General features: G+C 40.8%; 1 protein-coding gene across 7 annotated transcripts in view; it reads left to right on the top strand.

Moving 5' to 3' along the window:
* The window catches only part of ARHGAP9 (Rho GTPase activating protein 9), a 171,478-nt gene extending 168,745 nt beyond the window's left edge, over nucleotides 1–2,733 (top strand). For all 7 annotated transcript variants that reach the window (XM_077483598.1, XM_077483595.1, XM_077483597.1 and 4 more), the window contains one exon: nucleotides 2,092–2,733. In XM_077483598.1, coding sequence (XP_077339724.1) covers nucleotides 2,092–2,281 — 190 coding nt within the window. In that variant the 3' untranslated portion in view covers nucleotides 2,282–2,733. The remainder of the gene's footprint in view (nucleotides 1–2,091) is intronic.
* The last annotated feature ends 14,436 nt before the right edge of the window (nucleotides 2,734–17,169 follow it).

Below are 17,169 nucleotides of genomic sequence, written 5' to 3'. Positions count from 1 at the left end.
GTTTACGTCATCACGTTCAAAAGGAATGGACTTTCAAACGGACTTAGTCCGGTCGTGTGTGGCCAAGTCCGTTTCATTCAGAAAGTCCATCGGACCTCCTCGGAAGTCCATCGGGAAGACCGTCGGACCTAGTCCGTCAAAAAGTCCGGTCGTGTGTATGCGGCATTACATGTGCTTGTGCTGTAGTCCTTTATACATGTCTCTGCTGCCAGTCATATTAGTTTAATTGCGTCACAAGTCATATTAGTTTAATTGCTATCATATTGTTTATAGGCTAGATCTCAGATTGTGGTAGTATGCCATCTGAAACATAGATCTCCAAGATGACAGAAAACCGTTAAGGACTAATTTGTCTCCTATTATTGGCTCCAGGTGGCAATCTTGGGGAGGCTGGCAACTCCTATTGTATGCTGAACCCTTGTGATTTGAACAGCCCTTTTGACACAGAATTGGCATGCCCACAGTGTGGGAATAAGTCAGGGATACAGCTCTGCTTATTGGGAGAGAGTAAGAGCAGTGTTATGGAGTGGTATCTGACGAGGAGGGAAAGAGTAGGTTTTCCCTTAGAAGGTATCTCTTCTGTCAGCTGCTTGGAAATGTCTTCCACCATCAGCTTAATAAACTGCAAGGACTTTGGGGATCTCTGGAGACCCAGAAATTCTATACTTCCCAAAGGGAAGTGCTCCTCAGGCATTCTGTAATCTGTAAGTTTATATTATATTTCTATTGGAAAAGTTCCTTGTTACCTTTCTGCTTGAAGAAGCATGTAACCCACAAATATGTGTTGCCATTTCTGTAAACGACCTTATTCCTGTAATTATTCAATTCCTACATTATACAGTAAAGTTTAGTTACCAACGTCTGTTGATTCCCCCTTCTTTTTGGGTATGCTGGTAAAGCCCTGCCCACACACTGATTTTGCATTGGGACAAACTAGGTTATGAGGGTTGATTTACTAAAACTAGAGAATGCAAAAACCGGTGCAGCTCTGCATAGAAACTAATCAGCTACCAGTTTTATTTGAACAAATTTGAATGAAGCCCCGCTTGTCTCCCCCTCCTCTCTGTGGGGCCGGAAATTGTCAATGTGGGCACCCAGCTGTGGTTTCACAGCCGGGCACGCACTGCGCATGTGCGAGCAGCGCTGCGCCCTGTGACTGGCTGGATGATTACCGAGAGGGAGGGGGGAGAAGTGATCTCCCTTCCTGTGCCGCGGTGCGCTGGAAGGAAGTGGGAGCTGGAACCCTCTAAAAAGAGGGTATCTGCCCCCCCAAAAAAATGACATGCCAAATGTGGAATGTCAGGGGGTCACCTTCCCTTAAAGTTGAAGTTCCATTTTTGGGTGGAACTCCACTTTAAAGTGGTTGTAAACCCCCACATATAGTGAAATGACTAACCTCGGGTGATATACAGAGAAACAAATCCTCCTACATACAGTAAGTTGTACTTGTTTAGTCCAGCATTTACACAGGATCTCTGGGCTCTGAAAAGCAGGGGCCGGGAGCTTTTCCTGTTCAGTGAGAACTGATTGGAGGGAAGAGGGCCCCCCCCCCACCTTCAGACAGTGGACTGTAACAGAGCTGAGGCTGGCTATCACAGGCAGCTCCCTCCCTGTCACCCTTTTTCTCTTGGTGTCAGGAAAAATTGTAAGAAGTGACTCATGCAGGCATACAGAAATGACACTTGGTTCTCTAGACTGAGACAAGTACACACCATTGAGGGATATGCTTCCTTCATATTTCATGTCAGAGGTTTACAACCACTTTAAGAAGCACTGCTTTAGATTGTAAGCTTTTACAGGTAGGGTCCTCTATCCTTTTTTTATGATTGCGGTGTTTTGCTGAACAACTTTATGTACTAGTGAATTTTCTGTATTCTGTTGCTTGTTCTACTGTCCCTTGCATTAGCTCCTACTTATTACAGTGGCACAAATTTATGGCACTGTAAAAACAACTAATAATAAGAAGACATTATAGTTTAATAATAATGATAGTATCAAGATGTAAACATCTGCTAAACCAGCATGAATATATTACAGATATTGATAGTTTAGAATATTTCTGACCATAATCTGTTACTGGTTTCTTCCCAGTGTAAGGGATCAGTGTGAGAAGAACCGTATGACCACTCAGAATATCGGCATCGTCTTTGGACCAACATTGATGAGGCCAGAGAAAGAACAGTTTGCAAATATTGCTGCTAACATGGTTTACCAGAATCAAGCAGTGGAACATTTTCTTACTTACCATGAAGAGCTCTTTGAAACTGATCCGGAAGAATAGTAAAATATTTTGTACTAAGGAACTGAGTTTACTAAGACTTACACTGTCCAACTTCAGATTATAATACAACAATCTTTATGATGATCTGAAGAGAACTTGCCTCTGGCCTCCCTGGTCCTACTTTGCCCAGCTATCCTGAAGATTGAAGCAGATGTCCAAGGTAGAAGAAGTTCATGTGCCTATTATAAAAGTTGAATGCACTCTGTTTTTCATGACATTCATTGATATTTAATAAGAAGATTAATATTGCTGCTGAAATCTTGAGTAGTCCTGAGGACCAGACACGACTACACTGCAAGAGACTGCTCCACCTTGAACTCTTGTTCCTGTTTGTTCACATAGGTGATTCATGAGTGTTTGTATACTGTTTTAAAGATGTTTTGAGAGTTTATTCTTTATAGTTTATTTGTTCCATTTTTACATTATTCTTTAAAGATTGAATTTTATTATTATTGGTGTCTGAAAACTGTTATTTTTGTCTTGATGCAGTGGTTTTGACAATAGCCATTGAATCACACAATGTTTTAATGATAATACTGTAATATGTGCTATATGCATGTCAATCCTGAAAAATGAATTGCTCACTGTGAAAGTATAGGTCACTTACTAGCTTAACCAAATAACCTCATCATAACTCTGAAATCGAAACATACCAGTGGCGGTCCGTCCATACTTAGTGGAAAAGAAGTATTCCTGCGCCACGTCAGGGAAATAGAGGGAGATAGGGTACTGCTGCACACACTGAAAGGGAAATATCTGAACCCTGGGGAATAATGAATAAGAAAGGTAGTGGTGCGCTGTACACAAAGAGGATATATCTATTGATAAAAGCAGTATATAAAATTCGCAATAGGGGGATATCCAGTAAACAATACAGGTCTGGGTATATCTATGTGACTAGTTTAAACAGCAACACTCATTTCTACTAATAGTCCACAACATAAATACATAAAATAGTGAAAATTCATATAAAATCCAAAGTTCAACGTGTTGCGATCCTGTAGTCGCATAAAAGTGCAAATATTTCAATGTGCCGCTGTGGCTGATAAAACAATAATGTTTGTTGCTATTAGTTTAAAATCTACAACATAAAACCGTGAAATAATAAAAACAAGAAAAAAGAAGAAAAAACACAATATAACATTCAAAAGTGCAACGTGTTGCGATCCTAGAATCGCATAAAGTGCAGGTGTTCTGTTGTGGTGCACATAGGCAAACCTTCAAACATAAATAATAATTAAGTGACAAAAAATATAAGTGTATCAGACAAAAAGTCAGTTTTCAGTGCAAAGTGCTGCGATTATTCTCAAAATCGCATAGAATGTGACTTCTTCAACAAGATATACGATGTGGAGCTGTTGCAATGGGAAGGGCAGTGGTGCTGGTGGAAGGGGATGTGGCCTTGGTGGTCCCGTATATACCAGTAATGGATGTCCCCTTACCTTACCGCTGTAAGGTAACAGCGTATATATAGAGAGGTTTTTTGGGATCCTTTAGCGGAATTTTCCCTTTAATGTGGGGTGCCCAGGTCCTGACCAATGATATGGTCCCTTTAAGGGGGTTTCCTCTGTGGTATTGCAGTCAGGGTTCCTCAGTGGTATGGCATATACATGGGTTTAAGCAGAGATGGAGTAAGAATACTCCATAGTGTAAGATGCTTTAACAGGTTTATTGTTATTAAAACAGTTTAAAAATACTCACAAACAAACAGTCTGTACAAGCAGTGTATAAACGAGCTGCGGGATCGGTCTACGTCACTTCCTGGTTGCTGTGTTCCGATGCGTGTTCGTCACGGGTCACATGACTTCATCAGGGGAATCCCTGATGAAGTCATGTGACCCGCGACGAACACACGTCAGGACACAGCAACCAGGAAGTGACGTAGACCGAGCCCGCAGCTCGTTTATACACTGCTTGTACAGACTGTTTGTTTGTGAGTATTTTTAAACTGTTTTAATAACAATAAACCTGTTAAAGCATCTTACACTATGGAGTATTCTTCCTCCATCTCTGCTTAAACCCATGTATATGCCATACCACAGAGGAAACCCCCTTAAAGGGACCATATCATTGGTCAGGACCTGGGCACCCCACATTAAAGGGAAAATTCCGCTAAAGGATCCCAAAAAACCTCTCTATATATACGCTGTTACCTTACAGCGGTAAGGTAAGGGGACATCCATTACTGGTATATACTGGACCACCAAGGCCACATCCCCTTCCACCAGCACCACTGCCCTTCCCATTGCAACAGCTCCACATCGTATATCTTGTTGAAGAAGTCACATCCTATGCGATTTTGAGAATAATCGCAGCACTTTGCACTGAAAACTGACTTTTTGTCTGATACACTTATATTTTTTGTCACTTAATTATTATTTATGTTTGAAGGTTTGCCTATGTGCACCACAACAGAACACCTGCACTTTATGCGATTCTAGGATCGCAACACGTTGCACTTTTGAATGTTATATTGTGTTTTTTCTTCTTTTTTCTTGTTTTTATTATTTCACGATTTTATGTTGTAGATTTTACACTAATAGCAACGAACATTATTGTTTTATCAGCCACAGCGGCACATTGGAATATTTGCACTTTTATGCGAATACAGGATCGTAACACGTTGAACTTTGGATTTTATATGAATTTTCACTATTTTATGTATTTATGTTGTGGACTATTAGTAGAAATGAGTGTTGCTGTTTAAACTAGTCACATAGATATACCCAGACCTGTATTGTTTACTGGATATCCCTCCATTGCGAATTTTATATACTGCTTTTATCAATAGATATATCCTCTTTGTGTACAGCGCACCACTACCTTTCTTATTCATCCGTCCATACTTATCTTTCTTGCTCTCTCTTGCTGCTATGTTTTCTTTCAAAGGGCAAGGATGAGGTAAAGGAAGTGAAGGAACAGGAGGGACAGCTGACCCAGGCACACTGTTTTCATCAAGGGACGACAATGTAGGGACAGCTGCAGTGTCCCCTCCCCTGTTGCCAGAGCTGCACCCTGTGTTGGAAAACTAGAGAAAAACCTGGTGCTCAAGGCATGGTGTGACCCTTATGGATTTTAGAAGGCAGATCAGGTGATGAGTAAAAAATATATTTACTGGTAACAAACAATAAAATCCACAGTAACAAAAAAATAGCATATACAATTGCAGTAGTAATAACAAATATGCTCAGTACAAGGAAACATAGGCATGAAACTTAGCTGCCTCAAGACCATAAGTAGGCTAGCGAGAATACATGCTGGAAAATGACGCCTGACATGTTTCGGACTGTGTCGTCCTTCTTCAGAGTTTTAATGTCATTGAGAGCAATCGTGTAGTGTTCTATAGATATAAATATAGTAAACATTAGTAGGAATAGAAATAACAAAGTAACTCTCTATAGATTTGTAGTTAGTATCATACTTTTAAATCAAGACTGCATATCTGAATAGATAACAATTGAGTAAAAATGAAATCTGTACTTACATGGGCGAGTAAGTACAGATTTCATTTTTACTCAGTTATTATCTATTCAGATATGCAGTCTCGATTTGAAAGTATGATACTAATTACAAACCTACAGAGAGTTACTTTGTTATTTCTATTCCTACTAATGTTTACTACATTTATATTTATAGAGCACTACATGATTGCTCTCAATGACATTAAGTCTCTGAAGAAGGACGACACAGTCCGAAACATGTCAGGTGTAATTTTCCAGCATGTATTCTCGCTAGCCTACTTATGGTCTTGAGACAGCTAAGTTGCATGCCTATGTTTTCTTGTACTGAGAGTATTTGTTGTTAGTACTGCAATTTTATATGCTATTTTTTGTTACTGTGGATTTTATTGTATGTTACCAATAAATATATTTTTTACTCATCACCTGGTCTGCCTTCTAAAATCCAGAAGGGTCACACCATGCCTTGAGCACCAGGTGTTTCTCTTTTGCTATACTGAATTTGACAGACCAGGCTATCGCACACACCGCCAATCCCTGCCTCATTAAATTGTGTTGGAACACTGAACGTTCTAGCTTCTGGGACCCTTCTTCATTAGCTATCACAAAGAATACACAGAGCAGACATAAGCTGGGTCAAGCAAGAGTACACAAGGTAGTTCCTGCTATCCCGAGCACTGGTGGCATGTACAATAGGTTTAAAAGATTTGTTCATCTTTCGTAACATGTTACATGTAACATCCATATTCAGGATATAACATGTTACAAATGGCCCAGCCCCCTCATCTTCTACCCCCTCCTCCCCCCGCCCCCCCCCAGCTAGCTGTCACAATAAAAAAGAGTTTATTATTTTTTTTTTAAAAGTGATCTTATCCTTTAAATATCGCCAGCAAGGAGCTGACTAATCAACATTGTTTTCAGGTAAAGGTCTTGGTTCGTTTTTCTCAGTCTTGAATGGACAGCCAGAATCTTGGTACTGGCAGAAACATTATAGATCAATACCTCCCTTGATGCACAGCAGCAGACCTGCCATTAGTATAGGCATCTGCTGGGGATCCATTACATGATTGGAAAGCGGGTGCCCGGACTGATAGCAGGTCTGAAAAAATGGTGATGGAAAATCTTATGCATTCAGTCTTCCTTAGCCCTCTGTGAGCCTCCAGCCAGCTGCAGATCTCCTAACTTCCCACAGTGCCCAACAGTGCCCCTCAACTTCCCACAGTGCCCCAGCCCCCACAATACTTCTCGCTGTTCCACAGTGACCACCAATTTTTCACAGTGCTGCTCAGCCTTTTACAGTGCCTCCAGCCTACCGCAGAATCTCCAGCCCTCCATTTTGCTCCCAACCTCCAACAGCATCCCACAGTGTCCTCCAGTCTTCCACAGTTCCTGCACCAAGCCTCAAACCCCTTGGGGTGTGACCTCATAGTTTCCCTCAGCAACCCACACAAACCTCATTCTCCACAGGGCCACCAAATCTAGTGCAGTGTACACTAATCCCTCCAGAACCCCCATCCTCACATATTGACACCAAGCCTTAAAATGCCACTTCCTGATCCAGAGCCCCTAGTGCACTTTAAAGCCCCCTACACTCCTGCTGCCTCCAATGTTTTTTCCTCCTAATGACCTTATGCCAAAGCATTTGTTTGTCTGCTGGCCAAAAAAAGAAGTGAAACGGGGATGAGGGGGTGGGACAGCTGTAAGTGGATTTTGTTTTGACTTAAATAAACCCATTTTATTGTAAGATATATTAAACATTTTCTTGCCATGAAAAGAGACTGACTTATGCAGGGTAAACTGGGTGGGGTACGAAGTTTGGCACCTTCAGCTTGGGCACTGGATGAAATTGTCATGGCATTGATATATCCTGAGATCAAAAGAGTGGGGGGGGGGGGGGGGATGCTGCTAGCCTAAGTGCAAGCAGGTGTGAGGTTGACTAAAAGGGAAGAGAGAGGGTTGCCAAACGAAGGGAAGAGAGAGTGGGGCGCCAAACAGATTGACTAAATAGTCTTTTTATCCTCAACCCAATGCAAATAACCTAACCCCAAGATGGATCTAACACTAACCCTAAACAACAGGCAAAATGTATAGCTATGATAATGATAAATACAGGCATACCCCACGTTTAAGTACACAATGGGGTTTATTTACTAAAGCTGGAACGTGCAAAATCAGTCTCACTTCTGCATAGAAACCAATGAGCTTCTAACTCCAGCTTGTTCAATTAAGCTTTGGTAATAAAACCTGGAAGCTCATTGGTTTCTATGCAGAAGTGAGTCTGATTTTGCATTTTCCAGTAAATAAACCCCATTGTGTATTTAAAAGTGGGGTATGCCTGTACTTAATTTTCACAGCAAGTACTGTCCAGGCAATAATAGTAGCACAAATAATACCACAATAAACATATGAGGAAAGATTATGTTCATATGCAATGTTCAGACTATCAGCATTAAAAACCCTACACCAAAACGTGTGCACCTAAATCAAATGGTCCCAAAAAAAAACAGATGTCTGCTTTAATTTTCTAACCTGAACTAAAACATCATAACACCAGAAAAATAACTGGTAGAATATGAGGGATTGATACTTCGAAAACAACAAGATATATTTTTAACCGATCAGCTCCATTAGATGGATCTTCTGAAGCAACACACAATGTGCTATCCACAGTGATAAACTCATACCAGCCAGCATTTTGTTGCGAAGGTTATGTGGAGAAGCAGATAAGTAATTCTGGTCAGCACAGGCTCCTCTAGATCTATGAAACAAGTAAGGGTACAGTATACATCACAGCACCGATGTCACACTTTTGCGCCTTGAACCTTTAAAAGTAGGTGAGTATATATCTAAATTAAATGGCTAAAGGTCTTTTAAATAAAATGTAGAAAATTTAAAATCAAAATGTTTTAATTGATAATATACATTTCTGTAATTTAATGATTTCCAGACCCTTTTCATGTACATGGTACACGTCTTCCACTATTTCATTCACCTTTCTTACAATATCATATTGAGGCTCATATATCGAAAATTCTCTAGATGGAATTTACCAGAGGCCTTCTTTTGGAACATGCAAAGAGAATAATTTGAATTACAGTATCTCTCGCTTTGTAAATATTTTGTTATATCTTTTCATGTGACAACACTCAAGAAATGACACTTTGCTACAATGTAAAGTAATGAGTGTACAGCTTGTATAACAGTGTAAATTTGCTGTCCTCTCAAAATAACTCAACACTCCACCATTAATGTCTAAACCGCTGGCAACAAAAGTGAGTACACCCCTAAGTGAAAATGCCCAAATGGAGCCCAAAATGTCAATATTTTGTGTGGCCACCATTATTTCCCAGCACAGTCTTAACTCTCTTGGGCATGGAGTCCAACAGAGCTTCACAGGTTGCCTTTTAAGTTCTCTTCCACTCCTCCATGACGACATCACAGAGCTGGTGGATGTTAGAGACCTTGCGCTTCTCCACCTTCCATTTGAGGATGCCCCACAGATGCTCAATAGGGTTTAGCTCTGGAGACATGCTGGCCAGTCTATTACCTTTACCCTCAGCTTCTTTAGCAAGGCAGTGGTCATCTTGGAGATGTGTTTGGGGTCATTATCATGTTGGAATACTGCCCTGTGGCCCAGTCGCTGAAGGGAGGGGATCATGCTCTGCTTCAGTATGGCAAAGTACATGTTGGCATTCATGGTTCCTTCAATGAACTGTAGCTCCCCAGTGCCAGCAGCACTCATGCAGCCCCAGACCATGACATTCCCACCACCATGCTTGACTGTAGGCAAGACACACTTGTCTTTGTACTCTTCACCTGGTTGCCACCATACATGCTTGACACCATCTAAACCAAATAAGTTTATCTTGGTCTCATCAGACCATGGGACATGGTTCCAGTAATCCATGTCGTTAGTCTGCTTGTCTTCAGCAAACTGTTTGCAAGCTTTCTTGTACATCATCTTTAGAAGAGGCTTCCTCCTGAGATGACAGCCATGCAGACCAATTTGATGCAGTGTGCGGTGTATGGCCTGAGCAGTGACAGGCTGACCCCCCCCCACCCCTTCAACCTCTGCAGCAATGCTGGCAGCACTCATATGTCTATTTCCCAAAGATAACCTCTGGATATGATGCTGATCACGGCCACTCACCTTCTTTGGTCAACCATGGCGAGGCCTGTTCTGAGTCAAAACTGTCCTGTTAAACCACTGTATGGTCTTGGCCACCATGCTGCATCTCTATTTCAGGGTCTCAGCAATCTTCTTATAGACTAGGCCATCTTTATGTAGAGTGACAATTTTTTTTGAGATCCTCAGAGAGTTCTTTGCCATGAGGTGACATGTTGAACTTCCAGTGACCGGTATGAGAGAGTGAGAGCGATAGCACCAAATTTAACACACCTGCTCCCCATTCACACCTGAGAACTTGTAACAAAAATGAGTCACATGACACCGGGGAGGGAAAATGGCTAATTGGGCCCAATTTGGACATTTCCACTTATGGGTTTACTCACTTTTGTTTAGACATTAATGGCTGTGTGTTGCGTTATTTTGAGGGGACAGTAAATTTACACTGTTATACAAGCTGTACACTCACTACTTTACATTGTAGCAAAGTGTAATTTCTTCAATGTTGTCGCATGAAAAGATATAATAAAATATTTACAAAAATGTGAGGGGTGTACCTACTTTTGTGAGATACTGTATATGACATTTACAGCATGGGCATTCCAAGTGAAGGTGAGTCTAATGAGTTATGTTTTGTTATTGTTGGGCCTGTTGCCTGCCAAATCTAAAATCTTATTGATAACCACATCAGTGGCGAACCTATTTGTTAAAGGCTTTAATCTCATGAATGTGACAGAAGCATCCTTTTAAAAAAAAAAAAAAATTCATATAATGTTTGTATTATTGGCAGCTACTTTAAACCACATTGTATATAATGATAAGTTGTGGAGAGCAACTTCTATAACGGTAACAGAGGCATGTCTACAGAAATATCACTTCTTAACGCAATGGGGGTTATTTACTAAAGGCAAATCCACTTTGCACTGCAAGTGAAAACTACGAGTGCAAAGTGCACTTGGAAGTGCAGTCGGTGTAGATCCGAGGGGGACCTGCAAGGAGAATAAAAAACAGCATTTTAGCTTGCACATGATTGGATGATAAAATCAGCAGAGCTTCCCCTAATTTCAGATCTACCCCTCAGTTTTACAGCGACTGCACTTCCAAGTGCACTTTGCACTTGTAGTGTGCACTTGTAGTGCAAAGTGGATTTGCTTTTCGTAAATAACCCCCAATGAGTGCCAAAAGAAAACAGAGTTAGCAGTGACAGGCAATTATATTAGGACCATGGTCATACAGTGCCTTGAAAATGTATTCATACCCCTTGACATTTTCCACATTTTGTCATGTTACATTGGGATTTTATGTGATAGACCAACACAAAGTTGCACATAATTGTGAAGTGGAAGGAAAACGATAAATGGTTTTCAAATTTTTTTACAAATATATAAGTGAAACGTGTGTACAGCATTTGTATTCAGCCCCCTCAGTCAATACTTTGTAGAACCATGTTTTACTGCAATTACAGCTGCAAGTCTTTTGGGGGATGTCGCTACCAGCTTTGCACATCTAGAGAGTGACATTTTTGCCCATTCTTCTTTGCAAAATAGCTCAAGCTCTGTCAGATTGGATGGAGAGCGTCTGTGAACAGCAATTTTAAGTTTTGCCACAGACTTTTAATTGGATTTAGGTCTGGACTTTGACTGAGCCATTCTAACAAATGAATATGCTTTGATGTAAACCATTGTAGCTCTGGCTGTATGTTTAGGGTCGTTGTTCTGCTGGAAGGTGAACCTCCGCCCCAGTCTCAAGTCTTTTGCAGACTCATACAGGTTTTAGTCTAAGCCCTTGTACACACGGTCGGAGAATCTGTCGGAATGAGTCTTATCGGACCGTGTCGTGAGATAATCCGACTGTGTGTGGTATGCATCGGACTGATTCTGTCCGAATCTCCGTCCGACCCAATTTTCCAACATGTTGGAAATATTTCCCGACCAACTGGGCCGGACGGACCTAATCCGATCATGTGTAGAGCATTTTGATCGGACCAAGTGCCACGCATGCTCAGATCAAATTCCTACATCAAAGCTATTGGCTACTAGCCTGAATGTAGTCCCATCGTAACAAAATTACGTCATCACATACTGAAAGATCGTATTTTTCGCCAACTTTGTCCGACCGTATGTATGCAACAGTTTCGGACAAGATCCGACAGACAAAATCCGACGGGCAGAATCCGACGGATTTGGTTGTGGAAATCTCCGACCGTGTGTACAGGGGCTAAGATTGCCCTGTATTTGGCTCCATCCATCTTCCTATCAACTCTGGCCAGCTTCACTGTCCCTGCTGAAGAAAAGCATCCCCACAACATGATGCTGCCACCACCATGTTTCACGTGGGTATGGTGTGTTCAGGATGTTGTGTAGTGTTAGCTTTCTGCCACACATAGTGTTTTGCTTTTAGGCCAAAAAGTTACATTTTGGTCTCATCTGACCAGAGAACCTTCTTCCACATGTTTGCTGTGTCCCCCACATGGCTTCTCACAAACTGCAAACAGGACTTCTTATGGCTTTATTTCAACATTGGCTTTCTTTTTGCCTCTCTTACATAAAGGCCAGATTTGTGGAGTGCACAACTAATAGTTGTCCTGTGGACAGATTCTCCCACCTTAGCTGTGGATTTCTGCAGCTCCTCTGATTAATGCTCTCTGTCTCTGGCCTGTCAGTTTAGGTGGACAGCCATGTCTTGGTAGGTTTGCAGTTGTGCCATACTCTTTCCATTTTTGGATGATGGATTGAACAGTGCTCTGTGATATGCTCAAAGCTTGGAATGTTTTTTTATAACCGAACCCTGCTTTAAACGTCTCCACAACTTTATCCCTGACCTGTCTGTGGTGTGTTCGTAGGCCTTCATGATGCTGTTTGTTCAGTAAGGTTCTCTAACAAACCTCTGAGGGCTTCACAGCTGTATTTATACTGAGACTAAATTATACACAGGTGGACTGTATTTACTAACTAAGTGACTTCTGCAGGCAATTGGTTTCACTAGATTTTAGTTAGGGATATCATAGTAATGGGGGCTGAATACAAATGCACGACACAATTTTAAGATATTTATTTGTAAAAAAAATTATAAAACCATTTATCATTTTCCTTCCACTTTACAAGTACATTCCACTTTATGTTGTTCTATCACATAAAATTACAATGCAATACATTTACGTCTTTGGTTATAACATTACAAAATGTGGAAAATTTTAAGGGATGTGAATACTTTTTCAATATCTTAGTATATTATTATAATAGTCATCATCTTCAATGTATCAACTAGGGGAAACAGTATTTGTTGAGTTATGTGGAACTTTACTTTAAGGTGGAACTTTACTTTAAAAGGAAAGTTTCCCTTAGTTTATTTTCTCCTCCACTATCCTTCTCCCTCCTCTACCACTATTGGAAACATTTTTTTTTTTTTTTCTTGGGGTGAGAGGGCAGGTGCCTTTTTCTGATAGCTAAGCCCTTCCGCTTCCACTTTTGTGACCTAGGCAAGTATAGAGGAAGTTAATACAAGGGAGAACGGTGGGGTTTTTAGGCAGAAAAGTGAAAAAAATTGTCAATATTGTATAAAAAAAGAGTTGATTATTAGTAGTACCAAAGGGCATAACATGATGGCTAAAAAATTAGCTCCAGTAGGAAAATTAAACCTAAACCAAATATACACTTGCAGATAGGAGTTTTATAGCAACATTAATAATAAAATGTTAACAGTATGAAAAATTGGATCTGACATGTTTCAACCCATATACCAAGGGTCTTCTTCAGAGGATCTCTCTGCTGAGAAAAATATATATATTGTAGGTATACATGTCAAAATTTTATATGCACAATGGAAGAACAATAAATGCCATACAGTGTAGACATGTAATATAGTTACCCAATAGTGTATGTTCAACAAGGAGAAGACTTCCTACATGGACATACTTTAAAAACGTATTTCCTCTCCCCAGGTGGTCCCAGAGCACCCCTTTGGTACTACTAATAAACAACTCTTTTTTCATACAATATTGACTAATTTTTTCACTTTGCTGCCTAAAAACCTCACTCTGGGGGAACCGTACTCCCTTGTGTTGTATTTTTGGGTGAGTAGCATTCTTCCATGTCCCATTCTGAAAGTATGTATTGTGCATGTGCAGTGGGGAGCAGGCTGTGAAGCTCTGCTTCCCACGGTCAAGTTGGTGGTGCCAGGGACCCAAAGACCACCAAAGAACTGGCCAGGGTGAAGACAGAGCTGGATCCCTTGACTGGTAATTGTCTGTTTATTAAAAGTCAGTAACTACAGTATTTGTAGCTGCTGACCTTTAATTTCTAAAATATTTACCGCTTTAATATAGTAGGCAAGGATGAATTTCTGCAACCCCAACACATATCAAGGTGTAGGGTGGGGGACTTGTAACAACAGTACACATCAAAACACACCATATTACTGTCAGTAGAACTTCCACACTGTCGCTCTGCCTGCCAGTGCCATCTTGTTGATTCGTTATTGTTACTGTCTATGCCTATTTGTTGATGCAATATATACTGTGTACTTACTGTTTCCCAACTCTGACTTTTTACACTGGAACTCAACACTTAGCAGAGTAGGGGGTCAGTTTTCTAACCAGTCATTGGCCCTAGGTGTACTGACACAGAGTGGATTCATTCTCTAGTCCAAACCCTATTGTGCCTCGTCTGGCTAATACAGCTGATCTAGTTAGTATGTTAATAAGGCTAGCCAGTCAACTGGGCTGGGGGGAGGCTGCAAAAGACAGTAGGCCTAGGAGATTATGAATTCTTGCCATGATAGACGTTTTTATTAATGATATGGGGATGTTATGGTCCTTGGTCCAAATATGCTATAAAATACAAAGAGCTTACCTATACACCTAAATAGGCATCCTTATTAAAACTGAAACAAGAAACAAACAATAGAAAGAGCCTTCTGTCATTAGTTCAATTGAAGTATAAACAGTTGCGCAAAATTTTAAAAACTTGCGTTTGGGTTCCATTGTTTGATAGCCATGAAACAATCACTGGTTACTCATTTATTTGAACTAAATGACCAACGATATATGAGACTCATCGGATCAGAATAACCATGCAGGTAGTTTAATTGAACCAGGATCCTAGAAATAAGTAAAGATTCAGCCCATATTTATTTATACAGTTTTAGAAATACCTGTTATAACTGTTATTACTATTTTAAATATGTTTTCCTACATTTGTGTACTGCGGTGTTTTATAGCTGCATTAACATCCTCATTATGAGATTCCAAGTACTGTATTTATTGGCATATAACACACACTTTTCACCCTGAAAATCAGGTGCAAATAGCGTGCACATGTATACGCCAATACTTCAATTTTAGCTGCCTCGGAGGGGACAGGGAGGGGGCAAGACGAGCACCGTCACATTACATACAGTGAGAATCCCCTGTTTACTGAGCGGCCTCTATTATAGGAAGTCCCGTCTCCTGGGCAGCCATTGGACCACTGTTCTCTCTATCATAGGAGATTCTCACTGTATGTACTGCCCCATCCCTGTCCCATCTAGGCTGCAGATGGGCATCGATCAGGCTGCACTGATGGCAATGGTGAGGCTGCTGCATTAGTGGCAATGGTGAGGCTGCCACATTGATACAATGGTGAGGCTGCCCCATTGATGGCAATGGTGAGGCTGCCGCATTGATGGCAATGGTGAGGCTGCAGATGGGTACTGACCCTTATTTTGCTTCAAAGTTCCTAATTGAAAATTTAAGTTTTTTTCCTGAAACTTCCCTTAGGCTAGGTTCACACCATAGCGATGCGGGAACGCCGCGAATCCGCTGTGTTTTCCCGCATCGCATGCCTCCCGCCGGCTGTTAACACTGCCCTATGCGGACTGCTGGGAGTGTCAATGAAATCTTAATGACACCCCCAGACCAGTCCGCATACCGCAGTGCGATCTGCAAACTCGGACAGGAATCGGGTTGCATGGTGTGAACACCCATGCGATCCGATTCTGCTGCGGACCAAAAAAAGGGTCCTGTGCGAGTTTGCGGCGGGTGCGATGCGAATTCAGCCATACTATCTGTATGGCTGAACTCGCATCGCACAGACAGATCGGATGTGATTTGCACTGCAGTGCGGTGCGAATCACATCCGGATCTCTCACCCGCAGCGGTGTGAACCCAGCCTTAAAATGAATGTGCGTGTTATACGCCTGTGCGTCTTATACGCCGATAAATACGGTAGAGATTGCAGTAAAAAAAAAAAAAAACTGACAGAATTTGCATACCAATTTCAGATTTATTGCAGTATATACAGTTTCTAAAAAATGCATTTCATATATACATTTTAGTCATTTTAAGTTTTAAATAAAAGCAATAATGTTTTAGTCACCTTTATCAGATAGATTGTACAAATGAGTGCAAATAGTGGTGCTATGCAAAGATTGGTAATCCATACAATATAATCCAAACAGCTTTTGGTGCAATAGAATCAGCTCCGTGTAAAAGAAATTGATGCTTAGATTTCTGGACCTTGTAAGTGGCTTTTACGTTATTGAATAAATGCACACATTTCAAGAAAACAAGTTTAAGACAAAACACAGGGTTCACTAGTACTATTAGCTATGGGTTAGATTTAATAAAGGCAAATAAAGTGTGTACTTTGCAATGCCATTTGCTCCAGAGCTCAGTAAATGAGAGGACGCTCTGCTAACTTCCATCATCCAATCACAAAAATGCTGTTTTTTTCATTGCATATCATTGGGTTTTCTTTACAAAATGAAGCATCACGTCATGTACTAAGCTCTAGCGCAACTGCATTTGCAAAGTGCACAGCCTATTTGCCTTTAGTAAATGAACCCCTATATATGATTATGTGTGCTCAGCCATAGATATTTGAAACCCCTGTAACAACTGTTGACTGTGAATTCTTAATAGTTAACATTTTTAGCAAAAAGATTTTATGTAAACCAAAGAAAAAATGTTACCTCTTAAATAGAACATATTTAATAGGCATTGGTATAAAATATAAATACTTCAAGTAGTTCTATAAATATTGTAAAGGTGGAATATCTAATTACATGAAATGCCCATAATGCTTCTGGTAGCCATAGACCAGGGATATGCAATAATTAGCGGACCTCCAGCTGTTGCAGAACTACAAGTCCCATGAGGCATGGTGAGACTCTGACGTCCACAAGCATGACACCCAGAGGCAGAGGCATGATGGGACTTGTAGTTTTGCAACAGCTGGAGGTCCACTAATTGCATATCCCTGCCCTAGACCATACCATGTTTTGTGGTCTGCCTAGACTTTAAGTTACATTAGGAACATTTTTTTTTA

The sequence above is a fragment of the Lithobates pipiens genome, unplaced genomic scaffold (assembly GCF_037356315.1).
Source record: "Lithobates pipiens isolate NorthernLeopardFrog02 unplaced genomic scaffold, aLitPip1_a1.2 Scaffold_16, whole genome shotgun sequence".
NCBI lineage: Eukaryota > Metazoa > Chordata > Amphibia > Anura > Ranidae > Lithobates > Lithobates pipiens.
This window is presented reverse-complemented; position numbering and strand designations above follow the sequence as displayed.